The sequence below is a fragment of the Hippocampus zosterae genome, chromosome 5 (assembly GCF_025434085.1).
Source record: "Hippocampus zosterae strain Florida chromosome 5, ASM2543408v3, whole genome shotgun sequence".
Lineage (NCBI taxonomy): Eukaryota > Metazoa > Chordata > Actinopteri > Syngnathiformes > Syngnathidae > Hippocampus > Hippocampus zosterae.
In genome coordinates, this window is record NC_067455.1 from 8,614,648 (window position 1) to 8,631,275 (window position 16,628).

The window sequence follows — 16,628 nt, forward strand, 5'->3', positions numbered from 1 at the left end:
AAAGTCTGTTGCAACATAGGCATTTCTAAGTAAACCCACAAAAAAAAACATACAAAAAGCCATGCCAGAAAACACATCGGAAGTGAGCCATTTACGTTTGGTCTGGTCAAGCTCGATAGTAACCACTGTTGTTTTTGTAAAAATTCAGCCCTTAAAGACAGTTTGCCTTATAGTGACAAGAAATTTGGTAAGCATGTCTATCGAGAGTAGGCTCACAAAAGTCTCGAGAAGCCATGCCGGAAAATGTCGAGGAAGTGGGTCTTTTATGTTTGGGTCTTCTGAAAACCTCCTAGTGGAAATGAATTTTGTCAAATTCAGCTTCAAAAGAATCCATTTTCCAATCCACTTCATCCTCACAAGGGTCGCGGGGCGTGCTGGAGCCTATCCCAGCTGTCTTTGGGCAGTAGCCGGGGGGACACCTTGAACTGGTTGCCAGCCAATCGCAAATTGAGGAGGTTTCAGTTCATAGTTCATTTCCAAAACATGATAAACACACACACACAGACGGAAACATTAGGATCAGAGTGTTTAATTCTCTTGAGGAAAAAAATAGGCTAACTTCCCAGAAATTACACACAAAAAGGAACATTGAAATAAGTGCCCAGAAACATGCCAATTATAAAATCAAAGGACCAAAATAACTCGTAAAAAAGGCAATTTTGGTGCAAAACTTCATTTTTTTTTTTTTACAAAAGCTGATTTGACGCACAACCATTCATAGAAAGTGAAAATTAAATTACAGTGATGTGCTAATTTTCTAAATCAAACATCTCTTATTGGCTGAATCACTAGTTCTGAGGCGTATAGCTACATGCTGTACCCGAACCTGACAGGTCAAAGTGCAAACCTTTGGAGATAAATAGAACGAAATACACACCATGACAAGTAGTATCAATCTAAATGTGCAACATCTTCATCTGGTGGTTCATTTCCATGCCACTCACAGCGTGTGTTGTACGGCCGAGATGCGGTCGTCTTGTTTCTTCTGCAAGTTGTGCTGAAGCACTTCCACCTGACGGTCACGCTCCTCAGCGTCCTGCAGAATTTGCTATGATGGGGAGAAAGACAGTCTGTCTTACACCTTGGCGTGAAACTTAACACATTAACGAAGACTCAAATGTTTGGCAATGAACGCATGTAGTTAGTGTCAAACTTAATAAAAAACGAAAAGAGCTTTACATTCTGTATTTAATACCACAGAACTTTTCCTTGAAGTCTGCTAGCTTAATGCTAACAAATAATGGGAAAGGCCCTAGACGGGCTAATAAATGCACCAATGAAGCAGTGTTATCAGTAACGCTTTAAGCAACGCCAAATTGAACACAAGAGGTGCAACGACGCAATATAATCATACTTAAAGATATATATTTTTTATCCTCGGCGAACCCCCACTCCCCCAAAAAATATTACTGCAGTTACCGAGTCACCTCCAGTAGTTGGGAAACTCTTCTTTGTGTCTGCATGACTACACCCATATCTCTCAAAGGGGATTTTTATTTTTTATTTTTTTTGCGGAACTATCTAGGTCCACTGTATTAAAAAATAAAAATAAAAAAATCACTTTATAGTGATTTGTACCAGTATTATTTGGTCCCTCTTCTCCAGACTGTCTCTCAGCTTCCTCTCTGTGCTCTCTCCGTCTTCTCGCTGATTGTTTCGCATTCTCTCTGCCTCCTTCCTGCGTCGCTCTTCATTACGCAGCGCCTGCCTGGCATCCGTTAGCCGAGCCGTCAGGGATGACGTCGTCCGATCGTAGCTCTCCTGCTGACTCTGTTCATCACATTCCGATTAAAAGCCAAACATTTCACTATTCCTTTCTGACCCAGTGCCTCGCACCTGAACGACGTTCTGATACTCTTGCAGGGCAGCAGTGAGTTTGGTGACCTCCTGGCACAAGGTGGTGCTCTGTGTCTCTCGCTCCTCCAACATGGCTGCCAGGCGACTCTCCTTGTCCCGGAGCTGGGAAGCCAGGGATGCCTCAGCCCCGCCCCCCTCTAAGCCTTGGCAAATTACGGAATCAGAGAGAGCCTGGGGAATGTAAAATAGTTAATGATTACAGAAGGCACAGTATAACTCAGGGAAGATTGTGTTATTTTTTATGCACAAGTAATATAAAACATTTAATATAAAAATATAAATCTAACAAAGAACAATTTTAAATGCTTTTTTATATTAGTCATCGGTGTATGGAAGATTAATTCTTATCATTAAAGGTTTTAATGAGCATTACAAAGGAAAGGTATGTTACTGAACATAGAATTGTAAGTTAAAAAAAATAAAGATATTTTCTAGTTTCTCGAAAAACTTTTAAATGTGTGTGTCTTAATTTATTACAAGAAATGATTACATTACTTAATTTATAACAAAAATAGAAATAAAAGAAACGCATCAGTATTTTTTTTTCCTTGTTGAATAGTATTTTATTTATTTCCGTGTTTTATCATACATTTTCACTATGAGATTCATTCATGGGAGAAAAAAAAAGTGGGGAAAAATATGCATGAACTAATGGACAAACATATGTCACTCGCAAATATACGATACAAATAAAGAGAAGACACACTTTTGTGTTTACTTTAATTATTTACTTATCATTCATGAAAACGCTTGACTATTAAATTAATATTGATACAAGTAAAAACAAATAAAATATTGTAAAAAAAATTAATCAATACATTTTGAGGATTGTTTTTTTCCATTTGTACCTGAACATCTTTCATACAGCTCTCAAGCTCCACCTTGAGGAGTCGGACCACTTCTTCCTTATCGTGCATGGTGGCCGCCAGGGCCCTCTCCCTCTGCCTCCACACCTCTCTCTCCTTCTCCATCTCCAGCAGGAGGCGCTGTTTCTCGCCCAGGGCCACACGCAGATCCTGGAAGGAGAACGGAAAGTACAGGTCCATGGAAAAAACTTGAACAGTGAAACCTTAGGATAAAGTTACATTTTTCTCATATAGTTCAAAAATGAGATTACATCTATGATGTCCTGGTTGCACTGCAGCACCATGTTGAGCATGTCCAGGTCTTTCTCGCGGTCTCCTGCAGCCTTTCTCAAGGAAGCCACCTCTTCCCCAAGATGCCGTTCTTTCTCGACCAACTCACGGACAAAACTCTCCATGGAAACCTGGGTGAAGATTACAGAAAGTCACGTATAGTGTAATATTTGTGTATCACAATTTTTTATTATTTTGTACGAGTACAGTAGCGCCAAGGGGATGACTTGTACTCGCACCCTGAATTCCCGAGTAGGAGTTAATCAACAGACGGGCCCTGAAATTGGTCCAAAATGTCTTCCAAAATGTGTCATGTCAACTGGTGTAACTGGTGTTCAAAGCAATTTTATTTTTATTTTTTTTTAAATTCTCTAGGGAGTTCCCATAAATGCTTTGAGGTTGCGATGTTCGGTGTTTGTCAATCAGGTTCACTAACCTTGTTGTCATTGACAATATCTCTCAGGTTCTCGCTGAATTTGCTGGCGATCTCGTCTGCTAGCTGGCTTTTACCTCTGCTCTCCACACACACTCTTCTGGTCACACTCATGAGCTCCTGAGGATGAGGACAACGCGTACGCATAAGCCCACATGTCATTTACCAAATGAGGAACAGGATAAACAAATCAGGCCGTCTACATGCTGGAGGCATCTAGGCTGTTTTCGGAGTCATTCACGTTGTGTATCAAATGAGAATTACTTATGTATTTGAAAAACTACCTTTGTCTTTAAATCTGTCATCTTAATGCTAAAACATGATGTATTGCCGTGTTATAATGCTTTAAGCAATGGACATTTGAACAAAAACAGTGCTGACATCATACAACAATACTCACAGGGATACATTCTGTATCCTCTGCAAGTAACGACAACATTAGTGCAGTTAACTCAGGAGCTGAGCCGCCTCCATGTATACCCAAATGGCTTTTGTTGCCCCCAGGTGGCCAAGGTAGGAACAACAAAAGGTACGAACTAACCTACTAGGGATGTGAATCTCAGCACTGAGGACGATTCGATACACATCTCGATGCACTACCAGCGTGCGATACTTAAACGATACATGGAATTTTCTGGCGACACGATGCGATACGTTTCACCGTCTTCACGATGTGATACGACGCGATACACATTTAGTTCAAATCAAAGCGATCCGATACGATACAGTGCAATTTGTTGTGATATTGTGCAATTAAACATGATGCAAATACGCAAAGAAAAAAAGTTTAAAAAAAAGATGGAATTCAGGTATTGCAAAAAGTAGACCACTTTATTCCTTATAAACAGTAGAACGTGTAAAACAACTTATTTAAACCCTTTCACAATTGGGTTTTGTGCAAAGAAAATGTAAACAATTTGGCACCTGAGACTCACAGCTATTGCTGTAGTGTAAACACAAACAGACTACTCACTGAGTGTCTTTTATGAAATATCCATCTCCATAGGACAGAAAAAAATACAATTGAAACAATGTGGCAGTCACAGCCTCAAAGCTGCTGTGTGTATTGTAGCGTACACAGACCACTCTCACTGACGGTCAAAATGAAATGTCCAAAAGAGTCATCCATATATAGTTTTTCCTTGAGTGATCACAATGAGCTGCAAGGGGACCCTTCACCTTGTCGGTGATGTGGTGCCATCGTTTTAAGTGGTCTGCATATTTGTGGTGCTGTCGTTGTATGGCTTCGTCGTGCGACATTCTTTGCAAATTACGGAGCTTTTATCAATCTTTCCATCTTTCTTTTCAAAGCCGTAGTATTTCCAAACATAAGATCTGAATGTTGCGGAAGCATTAAATACAGTAGTTTCGTCGCTGCTGCTTGCGCGAACTTCCATAGTCTTTTGCTAGTTGTGTACTGGACTGTATGTGACGGGCGGCTACCGTCCGTATTCAACATACAACGCAAAACAATGATGGTGCATTCATTGCGCCTAGGAAACGGCAGATAGGTGACGTTTAACATGAATAAAACGGCGCTTGAATCGGATTTTACCGATACCCACCAATGCATCGTGATGAATCTCGATTTCACCCATGAATCGCGTCGTACCCAGTGAATGAGCCGATGCACTCGCATCGCGCACATAGATGTATCGATTAATATCGATTATTTTCCACACCCTTATAACCTACCTAATGTCAACCATGTATGTTAATGTATGTTTCTGTAAAAAACAATACCATAGTACTATTTCTCTCTCTCTCTCTATATATATATATCTTTTATTTTTGAGAGGTGAGGCTGAAATGGATTAATGGCCTTTACATTGCTAAAAAACAGATTTGAAATATCGTATTGAAAGACGGGGTAACCTATGCCCACTACACATTCCAGCAGCCCTCAAAAATAGCTGACTTGCTATGTAAGCCACTTTATAGTGGATAAGGAATGATTCCCCTTTGTTCTTTAATAACAAAAATACTTCCAATGTTCCAGCAAGCATGAAGAGGCTGGAGGGCACATAGACAAACAACATTCCAGAGTGCTTAGCATCTGTCTGTCTATCTGTCCTCATCCTCTCTCACCTGGATGAGCCGATCCCGACTGTGCAGGCAGCGGGCGAAGCCAGGCAGCAGGGAGGCACCGTCATCCTCGCGCACAAGCTGGTGGGAACAAGACCAGAACATTTTCAAGCTAGGGTTAGCATATCAAACCATGGTTAGGGTTTCCAATTCAAGCCTAAGGCCATCAGGGTTACAAAACGTGGTTAAAGTATCAAGATAGGGTGCCAAGACTTCACTTTTAGAGTTAAAATCAGGGTTAGGGGTTCAATTTGGGGTTCTAAACCAGGGTTAGGGTAGCAGGTTATGTTTTTAAGTAGTATTGGGCGAGTATTGATACCCGGGTATTAGGCCGATAGCAGTCTTATATCAAAATATCGGGGATTTGTGAAAGATGCAAAAATATCGGACATTAAGTCTTCCTTGCCAGTAGTTGGTGCTGGACTGCGGCCGTTTGACATGATGGTGAATCATCGTGTGCATTTGAAAAACAGAACGGTCTTTGTTCGGAATTATCTGTCATTCTGTTCATTGAAATTTGATACATCGTTTGGACTAGTAGTATCAGTACCTGGTATCGGAGAAAATTGTATTATTGGTATCGAACATCCCAAATTTGAAGTATGTTTCAAACTAAGATTATTGTTTTGAAATTAGAGTTTGACACCAATTATGGAGTTTCAGTCACCATTGGGTTACAGGTTGGGGTTTCAAACCATGATGAGGATACAGACTTATTATGTGAAGAAACAGTTAAGATTTCCATGCTATTTTGACTCACACCTTTTTGAATACAAAATAAAGAAATGCATCAAGTTGCAAATGTACATGCAAACCACAGCGATTAGGTAACTTGTTCAAACACGTTTTGTGTCCATTCACATGCATTTCATATTGTCTTTTTCTGTTTTTTTTTTCAAACAGAAATATGCGTCTTTTGTCCCACTAATAATCAGCCCGGGGCAAACTCCACTGGTCTGCCAGGATTCCACTCAGAGAGTGTGTGTGTGTGTGTGTGTGTGTGTGTGGTCTGTATGTATAAATGATCCAAAAAAAAAAAGTGCGGCACACCCTTCCCGTGGCAAAACACACAATGCCAACACCTTTCATTCCTTCATATTGTGTACTTGCGTGCGTGTGTCAATAATGAGCTAAGTGGGCGTAATAATGCTGCTGTGTGTTGTATAACAAAGTGCCATTCTTTTTGGCACACCTGCCCAATTTTAAGATGAATGAATGTGCGATGTCGTGTATGTGGTTAAAAAGCTGCTGTACTTCATGAAGTGGACTACACACTGAAACTTTGAATTGGTTTGAAACAAAGGTTTGGCCTTCAAACCGAAGTTCTGTGTTCAAATTAGCATTTCAAGATAAATTTAGATTTTCAAATTAGGATGTGTGATGGGTTTTAAATAATGGTTAAGGTTTTAAATTTGGATTGGAACTCGAAGCAACCATTCGGGTTTTAGTATTTCTAATTAGGGTTTCAAGTAAAGGTTAGGGTTTCCAAACCAAGGATGGTATTTCAAGTCTGGGCTATGGTTTCAAATTAGTGTCTTAAAAATAGATTAGGGTTCCAACGTAGGGTTTCAAGCCTTGGATGGGGTGTCACAGCTGGGGTCGTGGTTTTGAATTAGGGTCTCAATCCCAGGTGAATGTTTCAAATTGGGATTAACGTTTTTTAATTAGGGTTTCAAGACAGCGTAAAGGTTTTGAGTTGGGGTTAGGGCTTCAAATGTGAGTTCTAAATCAACATTTGAGTGTCAGGCAGCTGCTTTCAAGCCTGAGATTAATCACTGGGTGAAGTATTTACGTGTATTAGGGTTTCAAGACGGGGATATGATTTGAAGTTTGTCTTCATGAAATGAAAAGCCTTTATTATGAGCGCTTACATGCATCCAATCCTGGGTACCGTCATCCTGGGATGTTTTGGGTTCCAGTTGGGCCTCAAGGGTCCTGACTCGGGTCTCCGCCTGGTCTAGCTGCCCACGCAGATGCCTGATCACTTGGTGGAGCCTGCGAGAAGCGCTCTGCTTGGACAAACAATTCGGTATTTAAACAGATGGGCAATTGAGAAGTTGTCCAAACAAGCACACAATAGCTCAGCTGTTGCCGGATGTGACAAACTGTGTCAATATATACTGTTTAGGAAGATGTTTGGGCTTCTGCGCTCATCGCAGAAACACATTTTAACTTCTAATGGCGCATTACACACATCCAAGTACGGGTTTGAAGACAAAATTATGGTTTCAAATTATCCTAATCTATCACCATTAGACAGATTGGGTTTTGTAGTTTTTTTTTTGTGTAGCCATATAATTTCATTGCCTGTGGCTCGCCAAACGATATTGGAGCATCATTAGAAAATGGCCGACTAAACAAGCAAGAACATTTCTTTCCCTGACAATAGTTCAGCGCCAGTTTAAAAAACTGTGGAGCAACATGACGGCCACGAAGCTACTCTGTGAATTCCAATTCCTGACCCACCTGCTTATGGAGCGGCACAAACTCATCCTTCATCTCCATCAGAATATCATCATCCTCCTCCTCTTCTCCATGGCGGTGATCGCCATTCTCCCCAAAGCTCAGGCTCTTGTTCACCACAGGGGACGTCGTCTCACTTGAACTTCTCCTCTTGCTCCTCCCAACCAGAACAGGAATCCTGCTCCCGGCTGGCGAGCGGACCGGACTCGTTCCCAGATGACGGAGCACAATGAGGAGTGAGGAAGTGATCGCGCGGTCCCCGGGTGAGTCCGATGGTTCGCAGTCGTCCAGGGAGTCTAGGGACTGGACGGATTGGGTCCTAAGGGAGAAGGTGGATCCTGCCAGCGAGGAGGGACTGGAACAGGTGGACGAGATTCTCTGCCAGTGGAGCGGCATGCTCTGGGATTTGTCCCGAGAGAGAGGCAGAGGAGAGAGAGCCTGGTACGGCATTCGACGAGGAACTCCGCACACCGACTCGTAATCCGAGTCGGACACGCGCAAAGCGTCGCAGCCTTCGCAGTTTTGACCCTTTCGGCACCTTTTACCTGCACGGCGCACAAATGAAGAAAGACATCTTAGGCCAGGAGTAACCAAGTCCTCATTTTTTGTCATATCGCGGGCTACTGAAAAATGGATGGCGGGCCCTCAAATGGCCCCAGGCCGTGGTTTGGACACCCATGTTGTAAAGTGTTTAAAGCATGTTACCTGTGCGTATAAAGTAAGGACACGTGTCCCACTTGTCTGACCAGCACTCGTACTCAGCCAGAGCCATGTTTTCCTTCAGCAAGTCCCGATAGTCGTCCTTGTCCTCATCGCCGCCCGCTTCCTCATCCTGCTCCCGAGGGTGTCTGTGGACGTAGTTGCTTCGCACCCAACGCCGGACATTGTCTCTCTCCTGAGTCAGCTTGTTGAGCCTCTCCGAAGATAGAGCCCTCACCCTGGCGATGACTGTGTCGAACCGAAAGACACGCTCCAGGACGCCGGTGCACTTGCCGCACACGAACTCCCCACGTCCGGTGCCACGGCACAGCGGCTTACCGAGGATGTGCGTGAGAACTGACAGAAGGTCCAACGACTTGGACGGAGAGTTGAGCGATAGCAGGGACTTGGACAAGGAAGACGACGAGCCCAGGGAGATCATGCTTCCTGCGGAGGACACACATATGTTGACCAAACTGAAATTAGGGTTTCCACTCAGGATTGAGGCATCAAATTACGATTGGGGTTTCAGATTAAGATTTGAAGGCAATTAAATTGGGGTTTAACCGCTCAGACCTGGGTCACTGATCAAAATATTTTTAAGACAAGATTGGTGTTTAAAATCAGGTTTTGAAGCCTTGTTTAGGTTTTCAAATTTGTGTTTCAAGACAAAATTAGGGTTCAAAAATACGGTCTTTACGTCAAGACTGGGTTAGAGTTTCAAACCTTCATCAAGGAAATTAGGATTTGGAGCCAAATATAATTGGCTCAAATTAAGGTAGCAAAGCCTTGGTTGGGGTTTTAAATGAAGTTCGATGCAAAGGTGATGTTTTGAAGCCAATATTAATGTTCAATCCAAATCTCAGGTTTTAGGACAGGTTTCTGGTCTCGATTTAGAGTTAACAATTATGGTTGCAAGATGGGGTCAGGTTTTGAAACAGAAAGCTTACCAATTAAGATTTCCAGACAAGAGTAGGGTTTCAAATGAGGGTTTCAAGTCAGGGTTAAGGTTACAAAGAAAGGTTAGGTCTTAAAAGTAGGGTTAGAAGGCAACATTGCTGCTTTAAATAAGTGTTTCAAGTGACCTAAAAGAAGGGAATAAAAAAAAACTCACCCCAAGGACTATTTGGAGAAGACTGTGACAAGGTTGTTTCTCTCAGTGACCTTGTGGGGGTTTGAGGCTGACTAGACTTCCTGTGCTGGACCCCAAACAGCCAACGCCTTTGGTTACCCTGAAGAACTCCTCCGCAAACTAAACACAAGTCATTTGGGCCTCGGGACGACATCCTGGCAGCCGCTCTAAATGCACAAAATATAAATACTGACTTGAGTTTGCGGACTCACCGGAAACACTGGAGACTTGCTTGATACAGCTGAATCAGTTCATTCACGGACTCAAATCAAATAGCGATCGGATTTGCTGCAGACTCATTTGGTGCACATAGTGAGACATTTCAATCAGTTCACTCACAGACAGAAGTGTGCAAACTGCTTGTAAACACAGATATTTTAAATGAATCACTCGAGTCAAGGGATTCACTGATTCAGTTGGAATCGGCTCAATCACCGAGTCAAGAAACAACGCAAAGGCGCAGACTGATAATTTGGGTCATTGATCCAACTTAACCGACTGAGATGATTCACATGAGTAATTGAGTTAGCAGACTTTTCGGAAGCGCTGTGGGTTCAAGTAATTAAAAAAATTTGAATTCACTGACTCTAGTCAGCATGCAGAGGGTTCAATTGAATCTGTTCACTCACTGCAGTAGAAATTAACATGAATCAGTTAAATTCAATCAGTGACTCAGGAGGGTTAAGTGAAATATATTACAGGTGCAACAACAAATTGATTATTTGACAACTAATCTAATCGATATGTACTCTAATCTAGGGATAATCTATTTTTTAACTTTAAAATATTTGGAAAATTGATCAAGCATTTAGAGACCTAGTTTTACTTTAAATTTCATCCATTCAACATTAGCCTTCCTGTGGAGTTTGCATGTTCTCCCCGTGCCTTTTTGAGTTTTCTGCGGGTACTCTGGTTTCCTCCCACATTCCAAAAAAATGCATGGCAGGTTAATGGAACACTCAAAATCGTCCCTAGGTGTGATTGTGAGTGCAAATGGTTGTTCGTCTATGTATGCCCTGGGATTGGCTGGCAACCATTCACTGTGTCTCTCGCCTACTGCCCAAAGACAGCTGGGATAGGCACCAGCATGCCCGCAACCCGCGTGAGCATAAGCAAATTTTAAAATGGGTGGATACTCATCAATGGCAGTGAACGAGTGGAAATAATAGTTAGGTGTATCCATGAAATATACACAAACAAGTAGGTATTTTGTTATACAGCATTGATATTTATTACAAAGTAAAATAGACAATAATAATCAAAGACTCGAGCGAACTAGATAACCGTAACGAGCAACGAGGTACTGTTCTCCAATTGTTTGAAAATGTAGCAGGTTTACAAGAGCTAGACACGTCAAAGTGCGGAAGTGACTACTGGCATTTCAAAATAAAAACGAAAATGACATCACCACTGAGGTTTTCCATTGATTGCCGTTCATTATTGTTTGTAGTTTCATCTATACATTGGTAAAGACTGACGAAACAACAAATTCTTCCTTCAGAGTCACGAGTTAAAACGTCTCAGTCAATGTTCACACAAGCACTCCCATGAAGCGACACGTTGACTTGAGCACACAAATAATCAAGTTTTCCCTTGAGCGCTACGGAATCTTGGACACCGTAACACTCTCACCGTCACTTCTACCGCTATGAACCTACTTTCTTTTGACTTACAGTGCAGATATCTGAGCAAATTTAAAACGACTCACGCGCTCACACAAACTTTGACAGAAAACAGCTGTCAAGTCAGACTGTGAGCTATATGCTTCTTCCGAGGGTACCTGAAAGCACCGTGCGCGCGAGTAACTAGAGCCACGTCGTTACCTTTACAAGGCTGCAAGTGTTCCTGTTCTACAAAACAAACTTTACCTTAATAGCTCACCTTCTCTCCGCCTGGACGGAAAAGGTCCACCAAACGAGGAAGTCTTCACCCCGTGTGACTTATTAAAGAACAGCCATAAAAGTAGTTACCTCCCAGCGGAGAGAAAAATAAAATCTCCACCGCTGCCTTGAGTGAAGTGAAACGGCTCAACTTAGCTTGTCTCTCTGTGGAGGAGAGGTGGTGGGTGTCACCTTGTGATTACGTCACCAGGCCTACCTGAGAGAGCCATCGTGCCAGCAAAATGACAGGTTTTCCCTTCAAAATAAATTAAAATCAAAGCTAAAAAAACAGTTTTTATTTTTACCATGCAATTACAAATCTAGCAGTGACAAAACTTCAGTGTTTTCATTGTGATCGCATGTTAACATGGTTCATTTGTTCCTAAAAAAAAGCACACATCGCAAAATATGTTACATTCTAAATTTCTTTTTTTTAAATACTGTATACATTCCTTTGGAAGAAATCACTCTTGGATTTATATGTATAAGGAGTTATGATTTTTTTCAGAAAAATGGAAAGAATGCTGGAACATCAATGATGTTTTTGTTTCCTCCCTTTTTTACCGCAGTATCGTCATCTGCATTCACTTGGAATGGCGGATACTTATCCCTTATGGAAAGCCATTTGAATTTGTGAACCATATCTTTCCTATGTGCTGAATTGGCCTACTAGAAAGGACGAAGAGCATAATACATGGACATAAAGGCTATCTAATAAATCCTCAAACAGGTCTCCATTGTCTCCCTCTCTCCGATCAAGTGAGCCATTTCTCAATGCAGTCTGTGAACACGGTAAAATTGGAGTGCCAGTGTATGTGCTTGACGCCGGCACGGAGGCACAATGACAGGTCACCGCGAGCGCTCAGCGTCTTCAGCCCGAAGGTGTCATTCCTGTAAAACTTTCCGCATGCAGACAGAGCAAACAGCAAAGCCACATATATGTATTATTTATCCTCTGAGAAAAATGACTGATTTTACTACAGCTTACATGCATGGTCTACTTCTGTGTTTCATCATCAAATGTACATTTTATTGTCTCAATGTATTGTACTTCCACCTGCTGGCCAAATCGCACACTCCTGATACGCAATGTCCATTGAATTAATGCTTGAAATTATTATGCTTAACTGGTTAATTCTTGACATTCTATGTAATTTTTTATCACTGTATGATTTTCTAAAATACATTACTGCAGTATTTCAATTCTAAACATTCTTGTGTTTGTGTATTCTGCAGTATTTGGGGAGAGAGAACGATTAAATGGCACTTCCATTCATTTCAGTGGTAAATTATGTTATGAGGTGAGTGTTTTGAGTTGTTATGTAATAATAAATCATACATCTGATGTCATTTACTGTAATACATATCAGTTTGTTGTTTGTGTTTGTTTGAAAATACACAAGAAGAGGTTGATGGGAAAAAAATATTGGATATTAAATCACAATTGCAATATTGAGGGGTAAATTGCTCAGTTATTTTTCAAAATCGTTCTGCATTAATATATATGAATGAACATGAAGCATTGTTATCTCTGTAAAGGCAGATGTCGTGGATGGGAACAGGGAATAGGAACAGTGAAATGAAACTTCAGAGTCAAAGCACCGGGTACCTCTTGGTTCCTCATTTCCACAACATGCTCTTCACTGTCATAAAATCCAAAGTGGCTGCCAAAAAAAAAAAGGAAATGGGCATCAACATGTAAACACCCGAATGCCCCAACTAAGCACTGCTTTATTTTAAGAAATTACCGGTACACCTGGTGTCTAACATCCTCTTTATTGTCACCAAGTGATTTCACTTTGAGAAATCATTGGTACCATGTATTGATAGTGTGTTTTTAAATAAGAGAAGCTTCATTTCAGAGTCAGTGTTTGCTTTAAAAATATATAGTTGAAATGTGAAGCCCTTGCGTTCAGGCTTCTCGAAAAATAAGAAAAAATGTGTATCCCTCATTTGCTAACAACTTAAAAATTGCAACAACAACCCCCCCCCCCTATAAAGAACATGTGCTTTTTTAAAATTACCCTGAAATATGAATGTGTTATCATATTTTTGGGATGTCAAACATAAATGTTTTCAGTCCACCTATCTTTGAATAATCCAAATGGAAGAGACAAGTGTCAAACCTTGACTGCCAGGGAGTGATGACGCCGTCGTCCGGTCCGCCAATCAACACCAGCTTCTTGATACGTAGGAAGTTCTCCCTCCAGGCTGAAATAAAGATATATTAATATTATTTATCATTATCATAAAATAAACATACAGGCAGTGTTGGAAATTGCTCCGTATCCACCATGTTCTGCACTATATACAAAGTAGTTAGTTGGCTATTATATAGTGCTGTTGGGTTGTGATTTATTGGTTTAGTATTTGAATTGATCCAAAGTGTAAATAGGGAAAAAAAACTAAATGAAAAACCCCCTTAAAAAGGGCTTGGACCAATAGAAGCTCCTCCTTTCAATTCAATCCTTGGCACCAAAATGCCACAAGATGGTGCCAATTCACCAAATTTAGATTAGACAGGGCTTTGTCCTGAGCACAAAAACTCATTCCCTACCCTTGAATCACTTTTTGGCAAACCTTTTAGTCAACTATCCGAGTGAACGCCCACATATTCACGGTTTGGCTTGATGTTAGCTAATCGATATGTGAAGCGGTTTGTTTGTGTTGAATAACTACTGAATACAGTCGTTTAGGTACACTTGTGTATGTTTATTTTTGAGTGAGCTACCACTATGTAGAAATCTAGTAATAAGGGAGTAGGGAATGAGTGAATGATTCTCAGCCAAGCCATGGTGTGTTCTGTATGCATTATGATACATCAGGATTTGTGAATCATGTGCGAACCCAATTACATTTCAGTTTGTTGTGAGGTATGTCACCATTGAGCAGTGGAAGAAACGTGTTCTTCTTCAGGTAACTGGATCTGTGGTGTGGGTCTGTGGAATATAGACAAAATTATTATTCAAATTGATGATTGTTATCCCAATGTCAGGGTTTCTTTTAATGATCCCTGTAGGACACCGTAAAACAACCTTTTCATCCATCCATTTACTGTAGTGCTTGCCCTTGTGATGGTGACGGCTGAGCTGGAGTCTATCCCAGCTGACAGGATGAAAAAGGGCACTACCACTCATTTTTAACTTTTGACATCATACATCAACACATCTTGGCTAATTTGTGCAGTTACATATTCATTCCTAGTTGTCTGACCTGCAATGTGTGCTTATTGTATGGCAGTTGTATTATTTGTGCTCTAGACAGTCTGCTATAACGTTGCTTAACCCAGGCCTCTTGTGAGACCACCTAAGCAATTCTAAGGAAATACAAATACACTATCCATCCATTCATCTAATTATAAAAGACTAATCCACATTGAAGTTGTTGAACTCAGATCGGGGAGTTCTGTAATTTGCTCACCATTCCAGTACTGGCAAATGGACACTTTTTGTCCCGCTCTGTTGTAGCAAACCAAGAAGATTGTGGTCTTCATGAAGTAGGGAAACACCCGCTGCAGGTAGTCCGTGTCTGTGCGAGACAACAGCACTGAGATGAGTTTCGCATGATGGGCACATGCTGTGAGCTGTGCTTTGCTGTCTGACCTCCGTACTGGCCGGCCAGGGGTGATGACAACGCAATGAAGGTGTGGATGTTGTGGTTGGGCGTGGTGGAGAGGAGGGCTCGACATATTAGACCACCTTAGGAACATGCACAAAACCAATATTTCATCACTGTCAATAATATAAAAGACTGTTCATGTTACTTGTTACATGTCATTTGAGAGCAATTGCAGTATTTCTTAATTGTAATGCCTTTGACCAAAAATATTAATGTACCTTCACTACATTAGGCTGCTCTATGAGGCAATGTAATCATTGTTGACTCGGAAAAAAAATAATCCAAATGCATATAAATACAGAATATGAAAAAAGCGATAAAATGAATGAGATAATAAATAATGAAATAAATCTACTACCAAACAAAGTTGTATTTTTTTCTTGTGAACTCACATCCAGACGCACGTTCACACACGGAAACACACTCGCACACAAAGTGATGAAAGGGTGTGTATGTGGTTTGGCTAACCTTTGTTTTTCCTCATCTTCTGACTTTTTTGAAAGTGTGCTTGTGCGTGTGTGTGTGTGTGTGTGTGTGTGTGTGTGTGTGTGTGTGCGTGCGTGTACATTACCTTGTGAAAAACACAGCATGTGTACCCCATCAAGTGACTTCCTCATGATGGGCTCAATGGCCAGGTGGAAATCTTGCACCTGCTTCCATAGCGGTTTGAGACTGGACATGTGCTTGTCCAAATCCACCACCATCACCTCTGTGCCAGGATGTGTCTGTAATGAGCAGAAATTCACATTCCATTCCGCTATTGTGTGTTGATTTGACCCGGTAATCCACAAAGAAAAATAATGACGGTAAATAATAAACTAATCAATAAAAAAGTTGCTGTTGTTGTTATTATTAGAACATCTAAATCTATTATTAAATTTATTTTCACTTAAATATAATTGGGTATGTGCTCTAATGACAACAATTATTGAAGAAATTTCCAATTTGAACACACACGCACGCGCCCACACACGCGCGTGCGCGCATTTAATCTAATAATCTGACCTTTTTAATGAAGAGAACCATCTTTTGGAATTGTTTGGGTCCATCAAATAGACCATGCACGATGATGACCGGCCGATAGCCGTCGACGCGGCCCCGGGGGAGCAGCAGGACCGGCAGCAAGAGAAGCAGGATAGCTGCAATCGGAGTTGTCATCTTGGAAGTGATCTCCGTTCAGTTGTGTGGTTCCTTTTCAATATTTGGTCGCGAGTGTGGTGGTGGGTGGGAGCAGCGCTGAGCATCTAGGTTCCGACTTCTTTTTCGTGTTGGACATTGACATTTAGAATTGAAATTGTGTACAACATACATAGTTTTAATATTAC

General features: G+C 41.2%; 3 protein-coding genes across 4 annotated transcripts in view; all 3 read right to left on the reverse strand.

Moving 5' to 3' along the window:
• The window catches only part of tap1 (transporter 1, ATP-binding cassette, sub-family B (MDR/TAP)), a 106,971-nt gene that overhangs the window by 18,209 nt on the left and 72,134 nt on the right, over positions 1-16,628 (reverse strand). The gene's annotated exons all lie outside the window — the stretch shown is intronic.
• On the reverse strand, positions 514-11,968 carry si:ch73-95l15.5 (uncharacterized). 2 transcript variants are annotated; one of them, XM_052066380.1, is made up of 12 exons: positions 11,687-11,968; positions 9,788-9,972; positions 8,680-9,120; positions 7,978-8,519; positions 7,383-7,520; positions 5,515-5,592; positions 3,430-3,546; positions 2,975-3,124; positions 2,706-2,873; positions 1,837-2,028; positions 1,579-1,770; positions 514-1,048 (listed from the first exon to the last, which is right to left on the reverse strand). In XM_052066380.1, exons 2-12 carry the CDS (start codon positions 9,957-9,959, stop codon positions 941-943), a joined length of 2,298 nt encoding a protein of 765 aa, XP_051922340.1. In that variant the 5' UTR covers positions 9,960-9,972; positions 11,687-11,968; the 3' UTR covers positions 514-940. The 2 variants fall into 2 exon arrangements, with proteins under 2 accessions (XP_051922340.1, XP_051922341.1); XM_052066381.1 differs by having other exon boundaries at positions 11,674-11,968.
• LOC127601278 (lysosomal thioesterase PPT2-like) lies at positions 12,097-16,500 on the reverse strand. The gene is made up of 8 exons (XM_052066391.1): positions 16,309-16,500; positions 15,875-16,028; positions 15,288-15,383; positions 15,106-15,213; positions 14,541-14,624; positions 13,812-13,896; positions 13,295-13,349; positions 12,097-12,584 (listed from the first exon to the last, which is right to left on the reverse strand). Exons 1-8 carry the CDS (start codon positions 16,459-16,461, stop codon positions 12,441-12,443), a joined length of 879 nt encoding a protein of 292 aa, XP_051922351.1. The 5' UTR covers positions 16,462-16,500; the 3' UTR covers positions 12,097-12,440.